This window comes from Tupaia chinensis, unplaced genomic scaffold (genome assembly GCF_000334495.1).
Source record: "Tupaia chinensis unplaced genomic scaffold, TupChi_1.0 Scaffold000104_1, whole genome shotgun sequence".
NCBI lineage: Eukaryota > Metazoa > Chordata > Mammalia > Scandentia > Tupaiidae > Tupaia > Tupaia belangeri.
In genome coordinates this window covers 239,152-263,435 of record NW_006159568.1, presented here as the reverse complement: position 1 = coordinate 263,435, position 24,284 = coordinate 239,152, and the positions used below count along the sequence as shown (strand labels likewise).

The 24,284-nt window shown below is 42.7% G+C and overlaps 1 protein-coding gene across 1 annotated transcript in view; it reads right to left on the bottom strand.

Moving 5' to 3' along the window:
- Nucleotides 1-24,284, bottom strand: part of GABBR2 (gamma-aminobutyric acid type B receptor subunit 2) — a 414,026-nt gene that overhangs the window by 231,998 nt on the left and 157,744 nt on the right. The window contains exon 3 of the mRNA XM_006143690.1: nucleotides 6,520-6,690. Coding sequence (XP_006143752.1) covers nucleotides 6,520-6,690 — 171 coding nt within the window. The remainder of the gene's footprint in view (nucleotides 1-6,519; nucleotides 6,691-24,284) is intronic.

Sequence of the window (24,284 nt, the reverse complement as noted above, 5' to 3'; positions counted from 1 at the left end):
TTCCTGCTCAGAGCAGCAAGGTGGGGCTGATGATTCCAACAACTTTAGCTCCTGGAATCGATGCAAGAATGGAATCTCCCTTTCCTGTGCTACAGGAGCGACTCCCAGGCTACCACTCTGAAGAGGAAGCGGTAATGTTAGAGGAATTGACCAGAGATCCCTCTGGTGGGGCAGATGGCAACTTGGCAAATGGGAAAGATTTCACAAGGCCAGGAAGGGCCCTGGAGGGCCTGAAAGGGCAGGTGCTTTGAAGAGAAAGCTTTGCAGATGGCGACCTTTCGGTCTTGAGCAGATCAAGGGCCTCAGTTGGTCCTGCCACTTGAGGGAGGCCACTGTTAAGGAAAGGTCAGCCCCAGAAGCCTCGAGATCACTGAGGACTGTAACTAGGTAGGGTATCTTGAAGCCCGTTGGGAGGGAGGGAGGAATGGAGGGAAGGGAAGGGAAGTGGTGCTTGTAGCACGCACAGAAACTCAGCCATGCAGAGAGACTTCTGAATGGAGGCCAGCCCTGGGTTGTGGAACCAGACTCTAGATGACAATAAAAATAAAGACTATCTCTTGCACAGTGTTAATGACACAGCAGGTACTTTTCTTAGTGCTTAAAGTATCCTAACATATTTAATCCTCCCAGTAATCCTAAGAGGTAGGTACTATTATTATCCCTATACTCAAGATGAACAAATAAGATAGCAAATGAGCATGTGAAAAGATGATCCACATCATATGTCATCAGAAGAATGCAAATTTAAACAACAACTAGATCCCACTACACACCTATTAGAACGGCCAAACTCCAGAACACCTACAATCCCAAGTGTGGACAAGGACAGGAAGTAACAGGAACTCTCATTCATTGCTGGTGGGAATGTAAAATGAAACAACCAAGGGCCAACAGATGGCATAGTAGTTAAGGCACTGGATTCCCACGTCTACGATCATGGTTTGAGTCCTGGACAAAACCTGGCAGCTTGAAGCTCACATTGGGTGCTTGTGTATGCATACCCAAGGTCCTGAGAAAAGAGTGGAGGAGAAGGGATTGTAGTGTGGCCATCCCCCTGGGGTGGTGATTTCTCACTTTTTGTCTCTGTCTCTCTCTGTCTCTCCAGTGGGCACACATGCCCTATAGCAAAAAAGAAAAGTGGTGGGAGGGAAGAAACAAAGAAAAAAGGGGAAAAAAATCTGTCTCTCCAAAAATAAGAAAAAAATGGGACAGCCACTTTGAAAGTCTGTTAGGCTGTTTCTTACAAAACTAAACATATTCTTACTAAATGATCTGGCAATTGAGTTTAGTTTTTACCTAAATGAGTTGAAAACTTATATCCACACAAAAACCTGTACACAGATGTTTACAGCATCCTTATTCATGGTCACCCAAACTCAGGCGCAGCCAAGAGTCCTTTGGGAGGTGAATGGATAAACAAATTGTGGTACATCCAGACAAGGGAATATTATTTGGCCCTAAAAATAAATGAGCTATTAAGCCATGAAAAGACAGAGAAGAAACTTAAATGCATATCACTACGTGCAAGAAGTCAATTGAAAAGGCCATACAGTGTAGGATTCCAAGTATGTGATATTCTGAAAAGGCAAAACCATAGAGAACAGCAAAAGACAGGAATTTTAGGACAGTGGAAATACTATATATGATACTCTAATGGTAGATAAATGTCATTACACATTTGCCCAAACCCATAGAATGTGCAACGCCAGGCATGAACCCTAGTGTAAACCATGGACTTCGAATGATAATGAAGTGCCAATGGCGGTTCATCAGTTGTAATAAACGTACCACTCTGGTGGGGGCTGTGGGTAATGGGAGGGAGGCTATGCACATGTGGGGCAGCAGCTCTATGGGAAATCTCTTTATCTTCCTTTCAGTAAAATTAAAGACAGAGCTGGCCTAGATGGTGGCACAGCGGTACTGTAATGCTCTATGAGGCTGGACCCATGTGAAAAGGTCCTGGGTTCAGGCCCTAAGGCCTTGCTATGTAAGATGTGTGTGTGTGTGTGTGTGTGTGTGTGTGTGTGTGCCCATGATCTGAGCTGGCTGAGGCTGGAGATGGACTGCAGTAGTATCTGCGGAGGGTACCTGTCTTTCTCTCTTTGGGGAGTTCCTCTCTTTTCCTCTCTCTCCTAGAAGAAATAAATAAATAAACTTTAAAAAAAATTCCCACGATGATTCTAACAGGCAGCCAGAGTTAAGAGCCCAACACAGGAAACCTGACAACTTACTAGCCCAAGGCCATGTCCGTTTGTCTCTGGTCCTCCACAGGACAGGGTCCATCCCTGACCAGCACCATAGTTTCTGAGAGAATGGGCACGCATTCCTAGAGTTTGTCCCATTAATTACTGGAGTTGGGAATGGCCATTTAATGATCACCTACATTAAATGTAGACAATGCTGAGATCTTTTCACTTACGTGTTCTCATCTAATGCTCTCATCTAATGCTCTCATCTCCCAGTTCCTACGAGGTAGGAAGGGACATCTCCATCTTACATAGGGAGAAGCTAGATCTCTGCAAGGTAAGGTGAATGTGTGGGGTCACACAGCCACCGCTTAGCAGAGCTGGGCTTAGAAATCACCCTTCTTCTTTCTTTCACCTCATTTACATCTTTGATCCCAAGAGGTCATGGCTGAAGCCTGCTGAGTCCTTTCAACTACCAATTTTCTCCACAGACTTTTAGTTGTCCCTGCAGCAGCTCTAGATCTGATACATCCCCAGTCAGCCCCAACTGCCTGGGGCCACACAGCCATCCCTTGCAAAACTAGAAATCAGTACTCTGGTCTGGTCCCAAGCAGCCTGACGGGCATCACACACTCACTCTACATCTCAAGGACTGGGGGTTTGCAGGAGCAGCTGAAACCAAGGTGGGATCCCTATTCCCCCACCCCACCCCCACCCTAGTTTTCTATCACTCCAAGAGTCCCATATCACAGAAAACCCATGGGATCTAGCCCCCCACCCTCACCCCCCAACACACACACTGCCCTCTCCAACTTCAGGATTGCTTTCACTTGACATGCCTGCTAGAGCACCAGTCTGGAACAGAAGTGCTTGATGCTGCTGATCGACCGGTTTCATAAAAGGAATCCAGTTTCTTTTGCACTCACAAAAAGCTGTTAGCCCCTGGCGAATTTCCAGGGCCTGCACTCCAGTCATGCAGCTCAGACACTGGGAGAGGGATGCCAAAGCCCTTGGGCACAGTGAGGAGTCAGCTGGGTTGAGAGATTTAAATCGAGAGGAGTCCTTGCCAGCAATACCACCAAGCAACATCCTGTTCTGGAGAAAAGAGGTTTCCCACTGAGATGCCCTGAAACTCGGGCTTAGGGCCCCAGCTGTGCAGAGACAGAGGTGTGGAACTGAACTGTCAATACCTGACCCCCAGGGACCGTGGAGTGGAGAAAACACTGACCCACAGTCAAGAGCGTCAGACTTCCAGCTCCAATTGGGCTCTTTACCAACATGTGTCCTGGGGCAAGAAGCTACCACTCTGCAAAGCTCAGTTTCCTCATCTGTAGAATGGGAACCATCACTCCTCCCGGGAGAGTGTTTGGGAATCAATAAAGCACTATACAACTAACATGAGGGCTAATCACTTATCCTCTTTAGGTGGGAATTTCACACCTCTGAGGCTTCAGGCAGGTAATCCCCATATGACTCTAGGAAGTGAAGGGTGGACAGAAGGGGCAATAGGAAGTGTTGACTGGAGGTCAGGACCTCAAGATTCAGTCCTAAGTTGTCTGCAAACAGTCTTTGTTGGCTTCAGAGGTGCTCTGAAACCTTAAACTTTGTCCCTTTCCCCTTATGGGCTTTGGTTTCCCCTTTTGCACAGTGAGGAGGTTGGGGTAGGTGTCTTAGGCTCTCACAGTCAAATTTGCCATTAGAAAAGAGCATTGCCGTTCATTTCTCTGCATAATCTCATGTTAACAGGGCCCTGAGGCCGGCCGCCCATCCTCCATCAGCCGGTTTCCCACTCATCATAGAACATCCCGGCTGCTCTGTCAAGGGCAGTCTTCCAACAAAAGTCTCTTCAGTTTTGGCAATGAGTCACTCCTGCTGGAGGTCCAGTTCCCTCTGTGTCTCTTCCTAGGGGCTGAGAAAGAGAGGTGGGAGGATGAGGCACAGTCTTGCCTGGGAAAAGCTTGCCCCACAAATGGGAGGGCCAAAAATTTCCACTTCACAAGCACCTCCAAACACATCTCTCTTTTACATGAACTTTGCAGATTACAAATCTCTTTCCAATCCATTATCTACTGAATTTTTGGCAAATACCCTTCAGGGAAGCATGTGAAAGATTATTGTCCCCATTTTATAGGGTAGGAAACCACAGCTCAGAGAAGTAAAGTCATTTGTCCAAGGTCACATAGCCAGTGGGTCCAGTGGCCTCTCCTTCCCATGGGACGTTCTGGAGCAATCGCATCTAATGTGCAGAGTCAGAGTTAAAACTGGATCTGGCAATTCCCAGCCCTGCTGTCCCCCTTTTTCTTGCCATTTCTACCCAGGCTTTCCCACTTTCATGATGATGAAAGGTGTGTCCTCCCCCACACCTCCCACTCAGGTTTGCCTGGACACCTGACTCACACATGGGTACCTGACTCCCCACATGGCTCACAGTTTGTTTCTCTGAGACTGCCAAGCGCACCTGCATTGTCTTGGTTTTTTGGAAGCTTCAAATATCAAGAGCACACATGGGAATAGAAAGGAAAGTGGGAGCTATAAAGCAAGTGGGGGGAGGAAGAGAAAAAGAAAAAAAAAAGAAAAAGTTGCTGACTGGGGAAAACTTTGTAAAATTTTGCTAATAATCATTACTAAGAATGTATGAAAATGGGAATTCTCAAACACCCATTAGTAAGACTAGAAATTAGAACCTTTTGGGGGTCAGTAGGTGGTGTGGTGGTTAAGGTGCTGGACATTCCCACATGGTCAACCATGGTTCAAGTCCTAGACCTGGTGGCTAGCTTTCTCACTTTCTCTTTCTCTCTTGCTCTGTGTCTCTCTCTGGTCAAATTAAAATAAATGCATGAGTAAATTAAATTAAATTTTAAAATTCTTTAAAAAAAAAGAAATTAGAACCATTTTGGAGGTCAGTTCCCAAAGTTTAAATGGACCAGGAATTCCATTTCTAAAACTTTGTTGCCAAGAGGCGTGCCTAGGTACAAAGATGTTGGCATGATATCAAAATGGTATAAGCATTCATAGGGGTCTATTGTGATAAGTTATGATAATCTATTTGACAGATTGTGCCTTATTAAAGAACATGAAGTCAATCCAGATCGCTAGGATCTGCTATAAAGTGCCAAAAACAAAATATAGGAGAGGACCTCAAAATTAGTGGAAAATACAATTAAAATAGAAGCTTATTCTTGTATTCTTTTTAAATTTTGCCAGAGGGCATATACACTCACCAGAAACAGAGAGAGGGGGAGGGGGTGAACATCTCCCCCTGGGGAATAGTCACACCGCGATCCCTTCGTCTCCATTTCTCCCTCCTGTCAGGATTTGGAGAGAGCACAAAATTGAGCCCGACATGTTTTATGAGCCTCCATGTCCTGGACTCGAACCACACGGTTAGCCGTGTGGTATCTGGCTGCTTTAACTATCAGACCATAGAGCCAGTGCATAGATCTTATTCTGATGGGAAAAAAAAAAAAAAAAACTAAAATTCTTGCATAGTTTTTCATCATGCACATTTCCCATGAGAGAGAAAATAGAATTTTGGAATCTTGGGACAAAGCAACACTCACTTTTTTACCAGATAGATAAGATATAGATAGATAAATAGAGATAGATAGATGATAGATAGATAGATAGATAGATAGATAGATAGATAGATAGATAGATAGATAGATAGATATAGAGACAGATAATATAGATGATAGATAGATATAGAGATAGATAATATAGATGATAGATAGATAGATAGATAGATAGATAGATAGATAGATAGATAGATGATCGATCGATCGATCTTGGCATTGCTTTTTTGCAAAGTAAACCAACAAAAAGAAACCCAAACACCATGTTTTAATGTATATTTGTAGGTCATTAAAAATTGAGAAAAAATTGAACAAAAACTCACCAAAAACATCCCATCCAACCCAGGTGACATAGGAGTCTCGTTCCAAGCCAGCTCTTCCTCCAAACTCTCCTTACAACAGAAATCCTCCCAGCAACACATTTGGGTTTTAGATCGTCACTACAGCATCAGTAACAGGACAAGCCTACCTGGCATTGAGGGAATAAGCTACACAATGCAGCCAGGAGGAACAATGAAAGGGAAGGTCTCACCCCGCCTTAGTTATCAATAGAGCATGGAGGTTTTCATCAGACCTGCACACAATCAGTTCCTCAGCTCCCAGTTCTATTTTGTCAATCGTCAAAGAGCTCTGGTCCCACCAGTAAACCCTTGCTGAAAGCCCCATGACAGTACCCACCCCGATGAAGCCACATGGCCCCTTGCTAGGACATGGCAGTGACTAGCAGCAAGAGGGAAAGTGCGCACGCAAGTGCGGCGTACCTCGGAGAACCTCTGCACGTCCTGCGTCAGCGTGCCCACGCGCTTCCACTGGTAGTACTTAAGCAACTTGAGGATGGCTGGATTCACCGCGTTGTCCGAAGGGACAGTCCGAAAGAAATAAGGGTATTTTTTCTTGTCAGCTAGAACAGGTGTGGTTGCAGCAAAGGAAAGCTGAAAAACACAATGGGAACGACACGTTTTACAGATAAGCCTCTCAGCGGTGAGTCCGGCATCTCCCTTCATGGATTAGAGACTTTTTTTTTTTTTTTTTTGGACGGTTTTTTTTTTTTTTTTTTTTTTTTTTTATGGTTTGACTTGGCCCCCTAAATGCCTGCATGTGCTCGCCAGAACGACAGAGAGAGACTGAGAGACAGAAAGTGAGAAATCACCCCCCAGGGGTGATGGCCACTCCACAATCCCTTCTCCAACATTCTCCTCTCGGATCTTGGGCACACATGCACACGTGCCAGGCGTGAGTTTAAGCCACCGGGTCTAGGATTCGAACCGTGGTCGACTACATGGGAGTCCAGTGACATAGCCATTATGCTAACTGCTGGTCCCGATTAGAGACTTTTGATTCTGACTTGGGGCACAAACCCCTGGGGCAAGACCTTTTTAAAGCTTTTCATTGTAAAAGTAATACAGCTTTTACTTTCTCAAAAAGAAAGTAGAAAAATGCAGAAGATGGTAAAAATGCAAAAGAAGATAAAACATGCAAACTAGGGAGGTAAAAACAAATGCATAATAAGGAAGAAGAAGAAAAAAGTAACCAATAATCTGCTTCCTTCCCAAAGAACCACCAAAAATGTTTTAGTCTATAGTTTCCTTCTGGTCCTTTCTCTATGCATAGTGATTTGATTTCTTTTTTTCCTTTCACAATATTTATTAAAACAACAGTCATGTTCTGGGTAAATCTTATGAATGAAATACACAAAGTTCTGAGCAAAAGAAATTTTAATTCATTATCTCTGACATGCCTACAATCCACATTTTTGTGAAAGGGCAGTTAAGCATTTAGTTGAGAAGCTTGGAAATAGCATGCTATTTTGAATATTAATTATTATTTTTCTATCATTTAAGACTGTCAAAACTACTTTTAAAAAGCATTACACAGTAGGCTTTTAGAAAGCCCTGTTTGCATATAAGCATAATTCAACCATTTACATCATTTCTTCTCATGTTTGTGGGAAAGACTTTCAATCTTGCAAATCACCTCAAATCCTTTGTGCAATGGGTAAAGCATTTAAAAAATAGTAAAGGAAACAAAACTTTGAGAAAGATATAGTAAACATAAGTTGATGTCATCGTTTTTCTATCATTCATCCTTGTTTGATGCACTGAAGATTTTTATACAATTGTTCACGGTTAAAGATTCAAATAATTTAATTTAGAACATTAAAGAAAAAGAATTTACCAAAGGCAAATTTCTTTCCTTAATTTGTATTTACCAATTACTAAAATAAGCTTTTATATTTTTAAAAGCTTATTTATTTTTCTCCTATGAGCAAGAGAGATAGAGAGATGAAGAGATAGCACCATGATCAACCCCCAGCTTTACTGAAGCTGGGATCATGGGTGGACATGCCAGCATACTCAGGGAGCTCTCCGGACATAAACCCAGAACCTTCCCACGTGTGTCAGCCTTGCCGGATTGCGTTTACCACTGCATCCCACCCAGCCCCCGGATTTTTTAAATTTTTGAAAAAGATTCTTGAGATCATTCTACACACAAAATCGAGCTGTTTCTCCCCACTTAACATTAACCTACAAGCATTTATCCATTCTAATAAAGAATCTTTGTAAACACTGTAATTTTTATTTGTTTGTTTGTTTGCCATAGGGCACTGAGAGAAAATGAGAAGCCACTCCCCCAGGGGGATGGCCACACAGCAATCCCTTCTCCTCCATTCTCCTCTTGGAATTTTGGGCATGTATGCTCACACACCTGGCATGATTTTTTAAGCTGCCAGGTCCAGGACTCCAATCATGGTTGGCCAAGTGGGAGTCCAGTGGCTTAGCCACCACACCACCTGCTGGTCCTTCCTTGTAAACATTTTGATAACTATATAATATTCTTGCATATAAACCCACCAAAATTTACTGAATCATCTCTAATGAGGGCACATGTAGATTATTTTTAATTTGTCAGATTTCTCTACTGACATCTTTGTGCATGGCCCTTTTACTCTCTGTATTTCTAGATATTTCCGTAGGTTAATCTATGGTATAAAAAATAGGAGCTTTTAAAGATTTGTTCCACATTTCCAAAAAGGATTTTATCAATTTGCACATCTGCTAGTCAGATATAATTAAATGGCAAATTTCATCACATTATTGTACAGAAGAAATAAAACATGTTTCTATCTAATTTTGTAATGATCTATTACTAAAAAAACTGAATCATACTGCATTATAATTATACATAATGTTGAACCTTTTTCCATATAGTCATTAGCTAGTATACGTTCTATTTGGATAATAGCTTTTTCACGTCCTTTGTTTATTTTTTGGGTAGTATTCTAATGCTTTTCTTAGTTTAAACAAGATTTTTTTGTATGTATAGTAATCAAGCCCAGGTTATCACAGTTCCTGCAAATATCTTGGTCGTTTGCCTTTACAGCGTGTGTGTGTGTGTGTGTGTGTGTGTGTGCACTTTAATTTACACTTGGAAGTCAAATCTGTCCATCTTTCTCTTTATTATTTCCTCTTTCTCTTTTAAGTGTCAGTAACTTGTTAAATTGGATTTTAATTATCTGTCCTACAAAGCCCAGCTGAAATGTCACCTCTTGCATAACATTTCTTCTGATCTCTGCTCTCCTTTCCCTCAGTCTCATCCACAAAAGGTGGTTATCATACTTTTTGATCTTTGCAGTGTGATGGTGAAAAAAAAAAGGTATCTTCTAGTTCTGATTCGCATGTATCTTATTATGAAAGAGGTTGAGTACCTCTTCCTATGTTTAAGAGCAATTTGTAGTCCTTTCTGGAAGCTGTTCATATCCATTGTCCATTTTCCAAGATGACTCTTAGTTTTCACTATCAGTTTGTAGAAGTGATCTTTTCTTTTTAAGTGTGTTATTTTCTCCATCAGAGAGAGAGACAGAGACAGAAACTCCCATCCCTCAACCTCAGCCAGCTTTGGATCATGAGATTGCCCATGTCCAGACTCAGGGAGGTCTCTGGATGCCAGACTGGAACCTTCCCATGTCGGTCAGCCTTGCGGAATGTTGTGTTTTGCCACTGTGCCACTGTCCAGCAGCCCAGAAGTGATCTTTTATGTTAAGGAAATTAGCCCTTTGTGGTGTAAACATTGCCCCTCCATTTGTACTTTGTCTTTTGATGCTGGTTATAGTGTCTTATGCCATGTACAATTTTTTTTGAATGTGATAGAATTTATAACATGTTTTCTTTGATATTTTTGGATTTTGTGTCATCTTTAAAAAGGACTTTCCTACTCTGAGATTATGAAAGAATCCCTCCATAGTTTCTTCTAACTTTCTGCCCTTCTTGTCTCCCTCCCCCCTCTTCCTCTCATCTTTTTCCTTCCTCCTTTCTTTCCTTCCCTCTTATTTCATTTAATCCATTGACCCAGTGAGGATATGGCAGAAGCAAGCTCAAAGTTTGCAGCCATCAATTTTCTCTCTGAACTCTTGTTTTTCCCGCAGAACCTGTAGATCTGACACATCCCAGAGCCCAATCTGAGCACTCAGGGAAATACCATCTTGAAACCCTCAGATACCAGCTGAAGATGCTTCACCACCTATCCTGTAATGCAAAGAAGCACTTTTCTCCCCAAGACTTTGGGTCCGTGAGGGAGTAGAAATTTGTCCTTTCCTAGGTCTGGTTAAGAAAGTAAACAGCACCACCTAGGAGCCCTGGATCTTCGTCCATTCAGCAGCCTCAACAGATCCTCTCTGTTGGAATGGACGTCACCACAGCCCATCAGCTCTGACTTGGAGCTAGAGAGCACTTTAGAAGCCAATTTTCTAAGATCCCTGCAGAAACAGGGACACCCCAATTCTGGTAAGAAGCACTTTGGATTACAGGACAGGCAGTAAAGCATCTACTTAAAACATTCTGGGTAGGTAAGGACCAAAGCAAAGAATCTACAGAGAGGAAATTTCAGCTGGAAACGCTGAATATCCAGAGTTCTCCAGCAATAGGAAGCCTGTCATTCGAAGTAGTGTGACCCCTGTGTCTGGAAGTGTGCAAATGGAGGCTGGACCACAACCTAGTGAGGGCATAGGGGCTTCAAGCTATCTGACCCCCTGAAAAGCTGTATATAAACATTTATATAGACATGTATGTACATGCAAAGATGCACATTTATCTGGGGGAAAAAAAGAATCCATGGCTTTCATCAGACTCATAAAAGGATCTTACAGTCCAAACAAGGGTCGTACACCTGCCTATAGGTGACATTTAGGTCCACAGTGAATGCAAGAGATGGAAGGTCTCTACAGACCCCTCCAAACTACTGCCCATGATTCTTCTCTCAGATTCAAACAATATCACAAGCCTCCTCCACTCACCAGTGTAAGAAGGAGCTATTAGAAAAATCTAGGAGTAACTATTCCCGGACCCAGGACATTACATATGCCACCACGTCTCCAAAAATGCTTATCTCATACAATTTGGAAAATATTGTTTGTCTGATGTGATTTCTGAATCACACTCTGGTTGATACTTTACCATTATTGTCCCATTAGTTCCAGGTCCACAATTAATTGTTGCTTGAACAACCTCGTATGTTTGCCCTGTAGGTAATTACGGTGGTTACTGTTCAGTGAATAAATGGCCCATTGTGTTTACAATGGGCTTGGAGTACAGTATATGCCCCAGGTCTAAATCACGTTGGGTGCAAAATATTAACTGGCAGTGACATTTTCTGCACCATTTGAGATAATGCACACTTTGATTAGATTGCTTTGCATGACTGTTTCTGTCTTTAGCATCCTTAAACTTTCTTCCTTGGGCAAACACTGCAGGTGCCGAGGAGTACCACCGAACCTCGGACCTGGGGGGCATCTGCGAAATCATCTAGCTCTGGGCTTCTCTCCTCTGACTACACACTGAGAGCACTCAGGAAGGTTTTTCAAAATACCAATGACTTGGCTCTACTTCAAACCAACGGAATCAGAAGCTCTGGGCATAAAGCCCAGGTATCAGTATTATTTAAAAACTTTCCAGGTGATTATGCTGCCCAGCAAGGGTTGAGAATTACTGATATAGCTCAACACCCCTTTATAAAGGTTTATTTCTTTTATTCATGACGGAGATGATGGGTGAGTGTGCCTGAGGTGGTTGCAGGGGAGCGGGGAGCTCTACCGTCTTGTCACTCTGCAATTCCCTGATCCTAGCTCTCCAGCTCCTCAGGATTTGGGGCACATGTGCATGTACCACCTGCATTTTCAAGCCATCCTGAGATCTCAGCTGTGGTTCAGTCACATGGCTTCCAGCTCCACGGTTTAGTTTGCTATGATTGTGCTACCAGGCTAAGACTCTCCTGTTTTTTGTTTGTTCATTTTTAATTTTTCTTTGCCAGAGGGTGCATGCACTCATGAGAATGAGAGAGAGAGAGAGAAGCTCTCAATGGGGCATGGTCATGCCACAATCCTTTTTCTTCCATTTCTCCATGCCAATAGGATTCTAGGTGTGCATGCGGGCACTCGCATGCACATACACACACACACACACACACACACACACACACACACACACACAGTTTGACATGTTATTCAAACTGCCAAGACCAGGACTTGAACCATGTGCATCCATGTGGACTCACGTTCCCCATGCATAGCACTTAACCACTGTGCTATAGAGCCATCCCCTTCCCCTGGTTTTAAATAAGCAAACTGAAGCTCAGAGATGGGGAGGTATTGAGATATCCACCATAGCCAGAAAGAGGTGGAAGCAAGAATCGAAGACTCCAACACCAAGGCTCTTTCTCCCCTCGATGGCCACCCATCTGCCTCTTCTTGTACTCCTCAGGCCTTCCTGGCCCAGCACAGTCACTCAGCATCTGGCAACACCAGGGCCACTAGCATCAGGGACCTCACTTGAAGACCCAAACTTTCTGGGCTTTCCTGCCTTGTACCCCAGCCAAGTTCATTGCTGTGATTGAGGCTTCCAGTCAATCCCTGACCAAGGATTTATTTCAGAGTGTATTTTAAGATTTGATTTATTGTTTTATTGCACTACTTTTGAGAATTTGGCATGTACAGTGTCGACTTTGGAATATATTTCTAGTTTCCTTGTGGTCAATTACACAATGAACTTCTGTAAAAATTCTATGGTGGCAGAAATTTAAAAAAAATGATGCAGCCTTTGGTTGTAACCTGTAGACTTCTTTATTAGACTACTTATGCATAATGGATATAATCAAACTAATTACATTACTACCGGGTGCTTTGTAGTTTCATTTACTTAATCTATCAACGACCAAGAGATTTTTAAAATTTTTCTCTTTCACCTCTATTTCTCCACGTATGCCAACAATCTTTGCTTTATATGTTTTGATTTTGGTTTTGAGCACAAATGTTCATCACAATTATATTTTTATTTACCAGCAGTGTGTATATCCTGGCCTTGTGCAAATAGCAGGCACTTACTATATATTCATTGAGCAAAATGTGGATTGAAATATTTATCAAGGTAAAATAAACCTTTGTCATTTTATTGCTTCTTGTTTTATATGATATCTGACTTGATATTAATATTGCAACCCTTTATTTCTGCTTGCATTTGCCTGCCATAGCTCTGATCCTCCTTTTATTGAGTTCGATTAAGATTGTTTTAAGATATATTTCTTGAAAAGAATGCATGGATCGAGTTTAAAATATGCTTACTGCTATAATAAATGCTTGCTCCTGCATTTATCTTTTTACTGGCTCCCAACTTTTTGTTGTTGTTGTCCTTTATGAGAGAGAGAATGCAAGAACAAGGGGGAAAGTCAGAGACAGGTATTTCTGATAGGGTCTCACTGTTCTGTGATCCTACTGTCCCAGCCTCCCGACTATTGTGTTATGGGAAAAGTCATGACGCATTTTTGCATACAAAAGCATAGAAAAACACTCTGTGACTTTTCCAGCAACCCAGTAGTTAGGATTACTGGAGTGCACAACCATGCCCAGAGTGTTCAGGTTGGCCCAGGAATGGAACTGTTCCTCCCTTGTAGCTTCCAGCTTCCCAAGCAGTGGAGCTATCTGTGTGCCACCATGGCTGGCCCCAACTCTTTTTTTTTTACTGTTCCTTTTTGTTTCCTTTGTTCCCCATTGGTACTCAACTTTGCACGTACCTTCTCTGTCCTGGCTGTATGAATTTATCTTGCTTCAGGTCTTAGCCTGATGGAGTACCTTTTAATACTCTGAAGAACATAAGGAGTCAAAACTTGCTGAGGATGGCCCAAAGTTGCCTTGACAAATGGAGGACCTCAGCTGGACGTGAGATTCTTGGGCTACCGCTTCTCCCTTCTGAAACTACAAAGTGATGCAGATGAAAAATCTGGGGATAGTTCTTTGTTGTTCATTTGGAGGTACCTGGTTTTCTGTGTCTGAATTCCTGAAGGATTTTTTTTTCTTTGTTCTTAGAACTCAAAAATCTTTCCAGGATAGATCTGGAGGTGGCATGCTTGGTTTTACCCAGAGTACATGGAGTCTTTCATTCTGCATACTCAATTCTTTCAACTCAGAAAAGATATATGCCTATAATATACACATGAAATAAATGTATTTGTTATACTGTGTTTATTATCTGTAATACAACAAACTTATTTATATTTATTATATGTACCATGATTATTATATGTATTATGTATAAGTATAGATTCTATATTTATATATAATATATAAGTATGCACATATATAAGTATGGCATATATGTTATATATATATTTACATATACACACATATAAATACATTAATGTATTATTTATTTACATTAATATATATATTTAGGGTTGTTGGAAAAGTCATGACATATTTTTCTATGCAAAAATGCATTACGAGACCAGCAGTTAGTGTAATGGCTATGTCGCTGGACTCTCACGTAGTCGACCGCAGTTCGAGTCCCAAACCTGGTGGCTTAAACTCACACTGGACACGTGTGCATGTGTGCCCAAGATCCCGAGAGGAGAAAGAAGGAGAAGGGATTGCAGCATGGCCATCCCCCTGGGGGGTGATTTCTCGCTTCTGTCTCTCTGTCTCTCTCTGTCTTTCCAGCGAGTGCACGTGCCCTATAGCAAAAATGCATCATGACTTTTCCGACAACTTTGTGTGTGTGTGTATGCGTGTGTGTGTGTACCTCTTCCCTCCTCTGGAACACTTCATTATCTGCATGTCTCTTCATTTTCCACATCCCTATCTGTCAAATTTTCTTTTATGATTTCAACTCTTGGTCCTTTTCCTCTTTGTTCTAGAAGAGCATCTTACTTTATTCTATTTTACTATAGATTTTGTACATATTAATTTTCACAATTTTCTGGTATAGTGGCTGCATCATTCACAATCCTCACAGTGAAGCATAAAGGTTTGTATTTATTTATATCTTGGCCAATATTTGGCTTTATTTGATGTCCTAATTTGTGTTAGTCCTTCAGAGATAGGCTTTTAATTTCATTATTACTAGACTTCACAGCTCCCTGGCTGTGACATAGTTGAGTATCTGTGCATAAACATGATAGCCATTCAGATCACTCATTCTGTGAGTTCCCTGACTTGTTCTCCAACAGCCTCAGTTTTAAGCTTTATTGCCTTAAAACATATTTTTATTGTACTATTGGCATTTTTAGTTTCCTATTAAATTTTTACGACCCCTTTTGCCCCATCCTCATCTCAGTCTGTCTCTTTCATGCAGCTTCAGTTTTCTGCATATGACTGAGGAGTCCCAAATATCTTTCCAAAGTTTTCTTCTTTATCCTACAGTAGATCATTTGCAGAGATGGATTCTTCCTCTGCTTCTTCTGAGTATTGTGATCCTTTGATGATTTTTGAAGTACTTTTTCAAAGATGTTTTCAATGTACTTACCCTCAAAAGCAAGGCAAATCTTTTCAGACTTGGCTTATCAAGAGACACACATGTGGATTGCTCTTGGCCCTGTTCTCTGTGTATTTACATTATAATTGAGTACATTTCTCAGAAAACTGGAGAATACGTATTTGAGCACAGGTTTTTAGTGTCTTGTAGGTTCTCGCCTTATACTGGTCTACATTAATGAGGTGACATCGTTGACAACTCTCAGTAGTTTTCTATTACTCTAGATCAACACAGCACATTAAATTCCCATCATGCATTTCTGCTAAGGTTGTTCCTGCCTTTACGACCCCACTTGGGAGGTCTGCTTCATAGAACGCAATGCACTCTGGTATCCTCTTCTCTTCCTATTTAGTTTTTTTCTAGGAACTTATATCTCTGAGTGACTTTAAAAAGATATATGAGAATGAAAAGGAAAAAGCAATTTAGTCGTCTCAGAGACCAGCAACTGTGAGATAGAGGCACAGCTGGCCAGTTTTCTGACTTGTCTAAATCTTGGGAGAGAGGAGAAAGCCTCACTGTCTATTTTCAGGACAATTTATAAGGCAAATTTTGCAGTGCCAGGAGACAAAGCTTAGGATTTTCTCAATCCAGATCCGTCTACTTTATATGAGGGGACTTCAAAAGCGGAATTAAAGTACAGATTATGTGACAAGTCCCACCACCTCTTCTGCACTACTTAGATGCCATTTAAATCACAGCTAGTGTGAAGGTTTTGAGGTTTGTGATTTATTCCGTAAAACTGCTCTCTAATGAGTGGTACCAGATGCCATGCCTGTAGGAGTGGTCTTTGAGACTGCCCATGTCATCCCATCCTGGCCAGTTCTGGGCACTGGACAGCATTTGGAACCCATATCTATATTTGCCACAGTCTGTGGGCAGGCAGAATCTGGATCATAAAATGTTCTCTTTGTCTTGACAAGTTAGTTGCCCAGGGAGTCCTGAAGTACTGCCTGGCTCAGGGAAATCCTTTCACTCCTACTCCGGGAGCTGGCTTGTGTACTTCTGACAATGACAGTATCCAAGTACTGCTCACCCACCATCAGGCCATCTAGCCTGCACCATCTATGGTGACCTGGTTTGAGGAGAAACCAAATCTTCCAGAATTTCATGGTCAAGGGCCCAATTCGCAAAGAATTATGCACTATCATATCACCTGGAAGCCAGGATGTAGGCCAGGTAATGTAATTTTGTTCTTCATCCTAGGTAGCTAAGATAATCCTCTCCCAAATCCCACAATGTAGTCATAAGTACAGAACTTTACTGTAACTCTTCTCCATCCACCTTCTACTCGTGCCAAGTGCTTCCCAGGTATTATTCTACCTAACACATACAACAACCCTATGAAGTAAGTACTGTAACTATTCTCATCTAACAAATAAGGAAACAAAGACTTAAAGGTTAAGAAGCCTAGGGCCAGTAGGTGGCATGGAGGTTGAGTCACTGGACTCCTCATAGCCAACACCTGGATCTGGTGGGTTGAAAATCATGCTGAGCATGTGTGTGTGCATGCCCAAAAAGTCCAGAGGGGAGAATGGAGAAGAAGGGATTGTGGTGTGGCTTCTCCCTGGAGGATGATTTTCACTTTCCCTCTCTCTGTGTCTTTCCAGTAAGTGCATATGCCCTATAGCAAAAACTAAAACTTAAACCGAAAAATGAAAATAAAAAGAAAGCTAAGAAGTTTGCCCAGGAAAGCAGGGGCTTGAGTGGAGAGTAGGAGGGAGAAGGAGGGACTAGGAAGTGACTGCTTAATGGGTACAAGGTTTTCTTTTGGGGTAATGAAATGCTTTAGTAATAGCTAGTGGTGATGGTTGGACAGCATGGTGAATGTAACTCAATGACACTTGATTATTCACTTTAAAATGGTGAATTATAGGCTATGTGCATTTTAGTGCAAAAAAAGAGAAAAGAAACTTAATCAAGATTGTGGAACTTGTATATGGAGGAACGGAACCAATATCATTAGGCCATAACGCCTCCATCCTCACCATCATGGCCTCTAAGAATGACACAGGACATTCTGCATGAACCTCAAAGATGTCCTGGCACAAGCTGAGAGCAGTTGGGACCCCTGGACTTCAAAGACCTTGGGTCTGAACCCCAGTTCTGCCTTCTGCTCACTGCACAGTCCTGGATGAGTCACTTAGCCTTCACTCATCTGTAAAATTTAGACTGTAAACTCTGCCCTACCTGCTTCGGAGGGGTGCTGTTCGAATGTGAAAGAACTTTAGAGACTGCCACATTACAGATATAACAAGTCTGCTGCACTCACTATTCTGATTGTCACAGAGTTCATGGATGCTGGTTTTATGAAAGTCTCTTCGCACTGGGGGATTCTCTGCAATCTTTCTGGGAGGCAGGATTCTTTTGTTCCCTCATCCTACATTAAGGCAAACCCATTCTCTTGTATGTCCAAAAGCAAAACTTGTTTGACAATGGGTAGACTGATGAATAGATGGAGAAATGAACCAACCACCCATATCACAGTCACCTAAGTGGCTAACCACAGCCTAAACCACCCACAGGAGAGTTTTCACGAATACACATCTGACTTGGTGAGCAATACTTTGAGACAGATTCTCTGAGGTAGGAATTATCATCCACTTTACGTGTGAAAGAACCACAGCCGTGAAAGGGCATTTGAACTAGGCACGGTCAGTACTGGAGACAGGGGACTAGGATTTCATACACAGTTCTCTTGCTTCAACCCAGCACTGAACCGTTGGCCCCAGGTGAGGTACAGCAACAAAGAAGAGTTTGCTCCTTCTTCTGAAGTTGGTAGTACAGGAAGGAGACAATTTGTTGTATGGCTTTCAGGCTCTTTCAAACATAGCGAGTTGGCATGGTGGGTGTGCTTGGTCATGGGAGATTCTGGGAGTTTCACACTTAGCCAGCAGAGTGCTATGCAGAGAGCCATCTCTCCAGGTGGGAAACTTGGCAAGCTGTGAAGTTTTGTGAGAATTTAGGGTCCAATACAGAGAGAAGTGGGGAGTCCAGGTGATGACAAGACTGCTTCAGGGAGCTGGGAAACCTACGCTTCACCCTGTCTCTACCACTAAGAGAACAAGGGCAAATCATTTCCCTTTTCTATTTCAAAGTCTATTCACCAGCTTCTTCCATGAGAAGGAGACTCAGAGAGAGACAGGCAGCCCCAACAGGGCCTCCATGCTGCAATTTACCTCCACAGTCTGCCAGCCTGGCCCACCTGTACCCAGCATGCACAGGAAGGCCACAAGACATGAACCAGGGACCTTCTTATTTGGGTCAAGTCACATTATTGCTGCACCACTGTCCATCCCCATTTGCCCTTTTTAGGCATCAATTTTCTCATCTCTGAAAATGACGGATTGGACCAAAGGCTCCTGGCAACTATAAAACTCCATGCTTCTCTCTCCAATAACTGAAGAAAATGATTAAGAAGCTTGTTAGTTTTGTGTGGGTGTGTGTTTTATTTGATCTGATTTACTCAGATAATTGCCATTGTGCCTCCCTTCTCTTTGCAGATATAAACCTAGATGAAAAATGTAAATACATCTCCCAACTTCGGGATCTTTATTAAATTCCAAGGCACTGATGAATTCTTGCCTAAATGCAATTCATTTTATACCTGGTTTTGGGCATCTGAATTTAACTTGTCTGCAGAAATAAACCAATTTTCAGGTGGCAGGTATAACCATGGGTGGCCACAGTTGCTAAGTCCTAGGTAGAAACTCAGGCCAGATGCAGTGGGATGAGAAAATGATTGAGGCTTGCTCTTTTCTCTGCTAGGTTTAATCTCTTTCCATGGGTTTGCTGACTGTTTCTGTAATTAAATGAGGGAGGTATTTGTCATCTCGGGATCTTTTCAGCTGAGATGAATGGAATGCAACTTTCTCAGGAAGCGGCTGACAAAACACTGTTTGTGGCTAGTGCCAGGATGTATACAAAGGCGCTGGGCTGTGTGTATTGGGAACTTGGTCCACTTCAGGTCTGCGCCAGGTCGCTGCTGCGCTCAAGCCCTGGTGAAAAACTGGACACAAATGCCTCAACATAGATGCCTGTGAGATGAATGTGATGCAGAGCAGCTGCAAAATGACTGCAAAGTGTTTGCGGAGTTGACGAATGCCTGGTGGTTTGGGTGAGTTCTTTTTGGAGCCCCACTCCAACAAAAGGCCTTCTGGGGCATGGTGCATAGACTTGCTGCAAGGTTTTAAACATCTTTAGTGAGAAAGAGCCTGGGCTGGAACCTCTGGGGAACAACTACTTCTCACTGCTGCAGCTGAGGGTTAGTTTTTAATCACTCAGATGCACAGCAGTTCAGCTTTTACCACCCACTGCATGGCTGTATTCTTACTGGGAACTTGCAATAATTTGCAAGGCAAGTAGGTGAGGTATTGTTGTTGTTGTTTCCTCTTGGAGAAACTGAGGCTCAGGGAGGTAGAGTGACTTGCCAGGGACCTTTCAGCTAGTAGGAAGCAAAACTGGCATTGAGCTCAGACATTTTGACTCCCTGAAGTTTTCAAGTAAGAGCCTATTGTCAGAGACCAGCAGATGATGTAATAGTTATGTCCCTGGACTCCCACATAGCTGACTGTGGTTCAAGTCCCAGAACCAGTGGCTTAAAACTTATGCCAGGTGAGTGTGTATGTGTGCCTAAGCTCCCAAGAGAAGAATGGAGGAGAAGGGATTGCAGCATGGCCATCCTCCCTGGGGAGGCGGGGGTGATTTCTTGCTTTCTGTCTCTCTGCTTCTCCAGTGAGTGCACATGCCCTATTGCAAAAATCTCTCTCAAAAACAAAAAAAGAGCCTACTGTTGAGTAAGCATTGCATACATGGCTTAGCCTTCACCTTCTCATTTAATATGCAAAACATTGCTGTGCGGTAGACACTATGACAATCTGGCATTAGGCACTATGATGATCTGCCTTTTTCAGATGAGGTGAGTAAGGCCCAGAAAGGCAAAGTCACTTACACATGGGAGCACAGCCAGCAACTGGTAGAGGAGGGAGACTGACTTCGCAAGTCCCTGCTCATTCTGTAGACTGCTATGATTCCTCTCTGTGACTTAACGATTTCCAAAACACATTTTCTTCTTGAGTCTGATTCTGATCCTCACAAAGCCCCCTGATTTACAGGTAGAGTAGATGTCTTTACCCTCATTTTACACCTGGGAGAACTGAAGCTCAGAGAAGTTAAGTGACTTGCTGAAAGTCACACATTAGCAAGTGGTAAGGCTAGAGTTTAAGTCTGGGAAAGCTGTATGCCAGGCTGCTTATCAGGGAAGCACCTGAGTCTAAGAAGAGAGGGCAACTGGGATAATATAAAATAAGGTAGAAGAGAGAATCACAATAAGGCACTGATTCCACATGGCTGACTCCATGGTTCGAGTCCTTGACCTGGCAACTTGAAAATCACGCTGGGCATGTGTGCGTGCATGCCTAAAAATCCTGAAAGGAGAATGTAGAAGGGACTGTGGTGTGGCCATCCCTCTGGGGGTGATTTCCACTTCCCCTCTCTGTGTCTCTCTCCAGTGAACATACACACTCTATAGGAAAAAATTTTTTAAAAAGATAAAAAAATTAGATTTGTTTAAAAGAAAAACACAATATAATTACATTAGCGGCTCATTATATTTTTGATCCCCTAAGATGACCCAATTCAATGATATGAAACAAAATATAATATCTATATTTAAGAGAAAAATTTTCACATTTTTCTTTTTTTTTCGTTTTTCTTTTTAAACTTTTATTGTGAAATAGAAACTACATACTTAAGTATATGAAATATGAATGTTTAGTTTGAAGAATAATAATAAAACCAATATCCAACTGCCTATCACTTGGTTTAGGAAATAGCTTTTATTTATTTATAAGTGGCAAATTGAAAAGTAATGTAATTCTTTTCTCTTTAATAAAAATTGTTTCTGGTATGTGGCATTCAGTGATTTTTTTTTTCTCACTTCACTCCCTTCATGTCTACCATTATTTTATATAATGAAGATTGGAAAACAAATAGGACTTCCTCAAATCCTTTTTTTTAAGTAAAAAAAAAAAAAAAAAGAAAAAAGGCAGTAAAATAGAGAAATAGCCAAACCGAGTCAATGGTGAGAGAACATAATGGAATATAAGGGTAAGAATTCTGGGTTTGAGGCCAGTGGTGGCCTGATGGTTAAAGCAACTGGATCCTTACATGGCTGACAGCACAGTTTGAGCCCCAGATCTGGTGGCTTGAAAAAACACCCCATGCATGTGTGCATGTGCCCAAAATCCAAAAGAAGACATGAAGGAGAAAGGACTATGGCATGACCATCCCCCATGGGAAGGAGGTATTTTCTTTCTCTCTCATTTTAAGAAAGGGAAAAAAAAGAATTCTGGGTTCAGTTTGGACAGGTTGGGCCTGAGTGCCATTTCTGCCACTACTGTGCAACTTTGGGGAAATCACTTCACCTTTGGGCCTCAGTTTCCTCTCTGTAAACCAGGGTGGCACCCCCCAACCCAGAGCTGCTGTGAGGGTCAGAATAGCCCAGGTACCCAATTTGCGACTGCTGATAGAACACCACTTCCAGACTTAGAAGAATTGAGTTAAGAGAATCAGATGGTATTGCAATTGTAAAAGAACTTCTAACTTACTAAGTCCTTTCCCTCAGTGTTACCTCCTCCTTGAGGAAGGGAAAATGGAAATGAGCAGACCCATCTTCCAGATGAGAAGCCTTGGTGAATGAAAAAGATTTGCTCCCAGACACTGCTGCCACCAGGCAGAGACAATTCTATTAAATCAGGCTTTCCAGATCCTAATCTAGTGATTTTAAAATGGCTTGTTAATTAAAAAATAATAATGATTATATTGCCTGTCTAATGGTGTACAATTAGAATGTATGTCTTTAATTTTCCCTTAAACTTCTAGTAAAATGTTCCATCTTCCCCTCACAGCTGTGCAGGTGACAAATGCAGGAAATTAACAAATTACATTAGAAGCTGCTCTGGTTTCCTCGGCTCCTTTGCACTTCGCTTTCAGCTGATGTCTTTAGGAGCAAGAAGCTCTCTCGTGTGATCACAGCTGTGAAGCCAACTGCCTTTTAATTACCAGACTGCAGAATCATGTCTCTTCATGTCAATTTGGCACCTCTAATTAGTCGATAGGTTGAAATCACCTCTATGGGGGGAAAGGTGTGCTGGGTCCCAGTTCAACTCCCTCAGTGGAGAGGAAGCAGTATGTCCTCTGTCTCTTCAGAACTAGCTCCTACTCGTCCACACGGGCCCACTCACAGACACCTCCTTCAGGGAGCCTTTCTTTTCTTACCTTGGTTCTCTGAGCAGTGTTTTCCCCCTGCTGTCGACTCTAAGAAGTGATTGGAAGTGGGCCTGTTTTCACTGTTCTGTGAGCTCTCCCAGGGCTGTGTCTGAGTCTTCTCAGGAGCCCCGGGAGAAAAGAGTGGGAGACAGGATCACAAAACAACTCCAGGGTTTACCCTTTAGACAGGAACTCACTCAGCTTCTCTGGCTGAGGAAAATGGGTGTTAGCTGGGCCCCACCAAGGCAAAGCTCTGAGCCGCAGACTTGCACCAGACAGGCCAAGATTCCTAAAGGGACCTGGTAGCCACCTGCTCACTGACATAGACTGAGAACCCATGAGATGCCCCAAAGGGCTTAAGTCCTGGATCCCAGGACATACTGGGGCTCCAAAAGATGGTGCCATTTTGGGTTCAATTGACCCCTGAAAGCCAATGCCTTCTGCAAGCAGAAAAGAGAACGGCTGACCACTGCATTCCAGACCTTGCAGTTTGCCTCATGGCCAGTCCTGAGGGAACTCAGTAAGCTGAAGCAAGATGAAAGACTCAAAGATGCATTCCAAGAATTTGCAGTTCTCTTCAGTGGGGCAGTGCGAGGTCATCTGTGGCCCTTGGACCAGGGCTGGAGGGCCCTGGAGAAGTAGCACAAGGGCAGGGGCCCCAGGAGATGAGCACTGCTATGTGGCCACACTAGAAAGACCCAGTTCCTCTGCATAGCAGCAACCTGCCAGCCATCTCCTGGGCCTGTTCCCTCACCTGTGGAATGGGGAGAGTAAGTCCTGCTCAAACGGTGCAGGTTCTATTACAATAAGAACGTGGATATGAAAATGTCTTACAGGAAGTGGGTCCTTATGCTACTATGTAAAACGAAGGCTATGAGACACCCAGTCTGCTTGCCCCCACCATTTTGACCACTCTAGCTTCTCTCTCACCCCCTCACTCAGCCTTCTACTCTCTAAGCAAACCAGCTCTGTGACATTCCCCTGTGAAGAAGTCTTTCTAACACCTCCTTCCCCTCCAGTCTAGGTCAGGGATGCCTCCCCGTCCTACCCCCATCAGACCTTACCACACAGTACTGTAATTGCATCCTTATTTCCCTCCAAAAGACTGAAGATAACAAACACCCACATTGTCACATAGCAAGCACTCAGATGTGTGTAGAATAGATGAATGCATGCATGAATGCAGAGAGAACAAACTTACTGAGTGAGGTACTGGAGGGAAAACCAGGATCAATGTATAACTGTTTGAAGAAGGCTGACAGGGACCATTAAGAGGAAGAAATATTTCACAAGAAGATATCCAAGGATGAATCGAAACTTTGCACAGTATTGAGGCTCCCTGTTATTAGAGGTAGTCAAGAAGATCCCCAGGGATCACCTACCAGGGTCATGGAGGGGATTCCCAAACCAGCAGGAAGCTGAATTACCGATGCTGTTTTCTGTCCATTGCTGGCAGCACCCCCGGT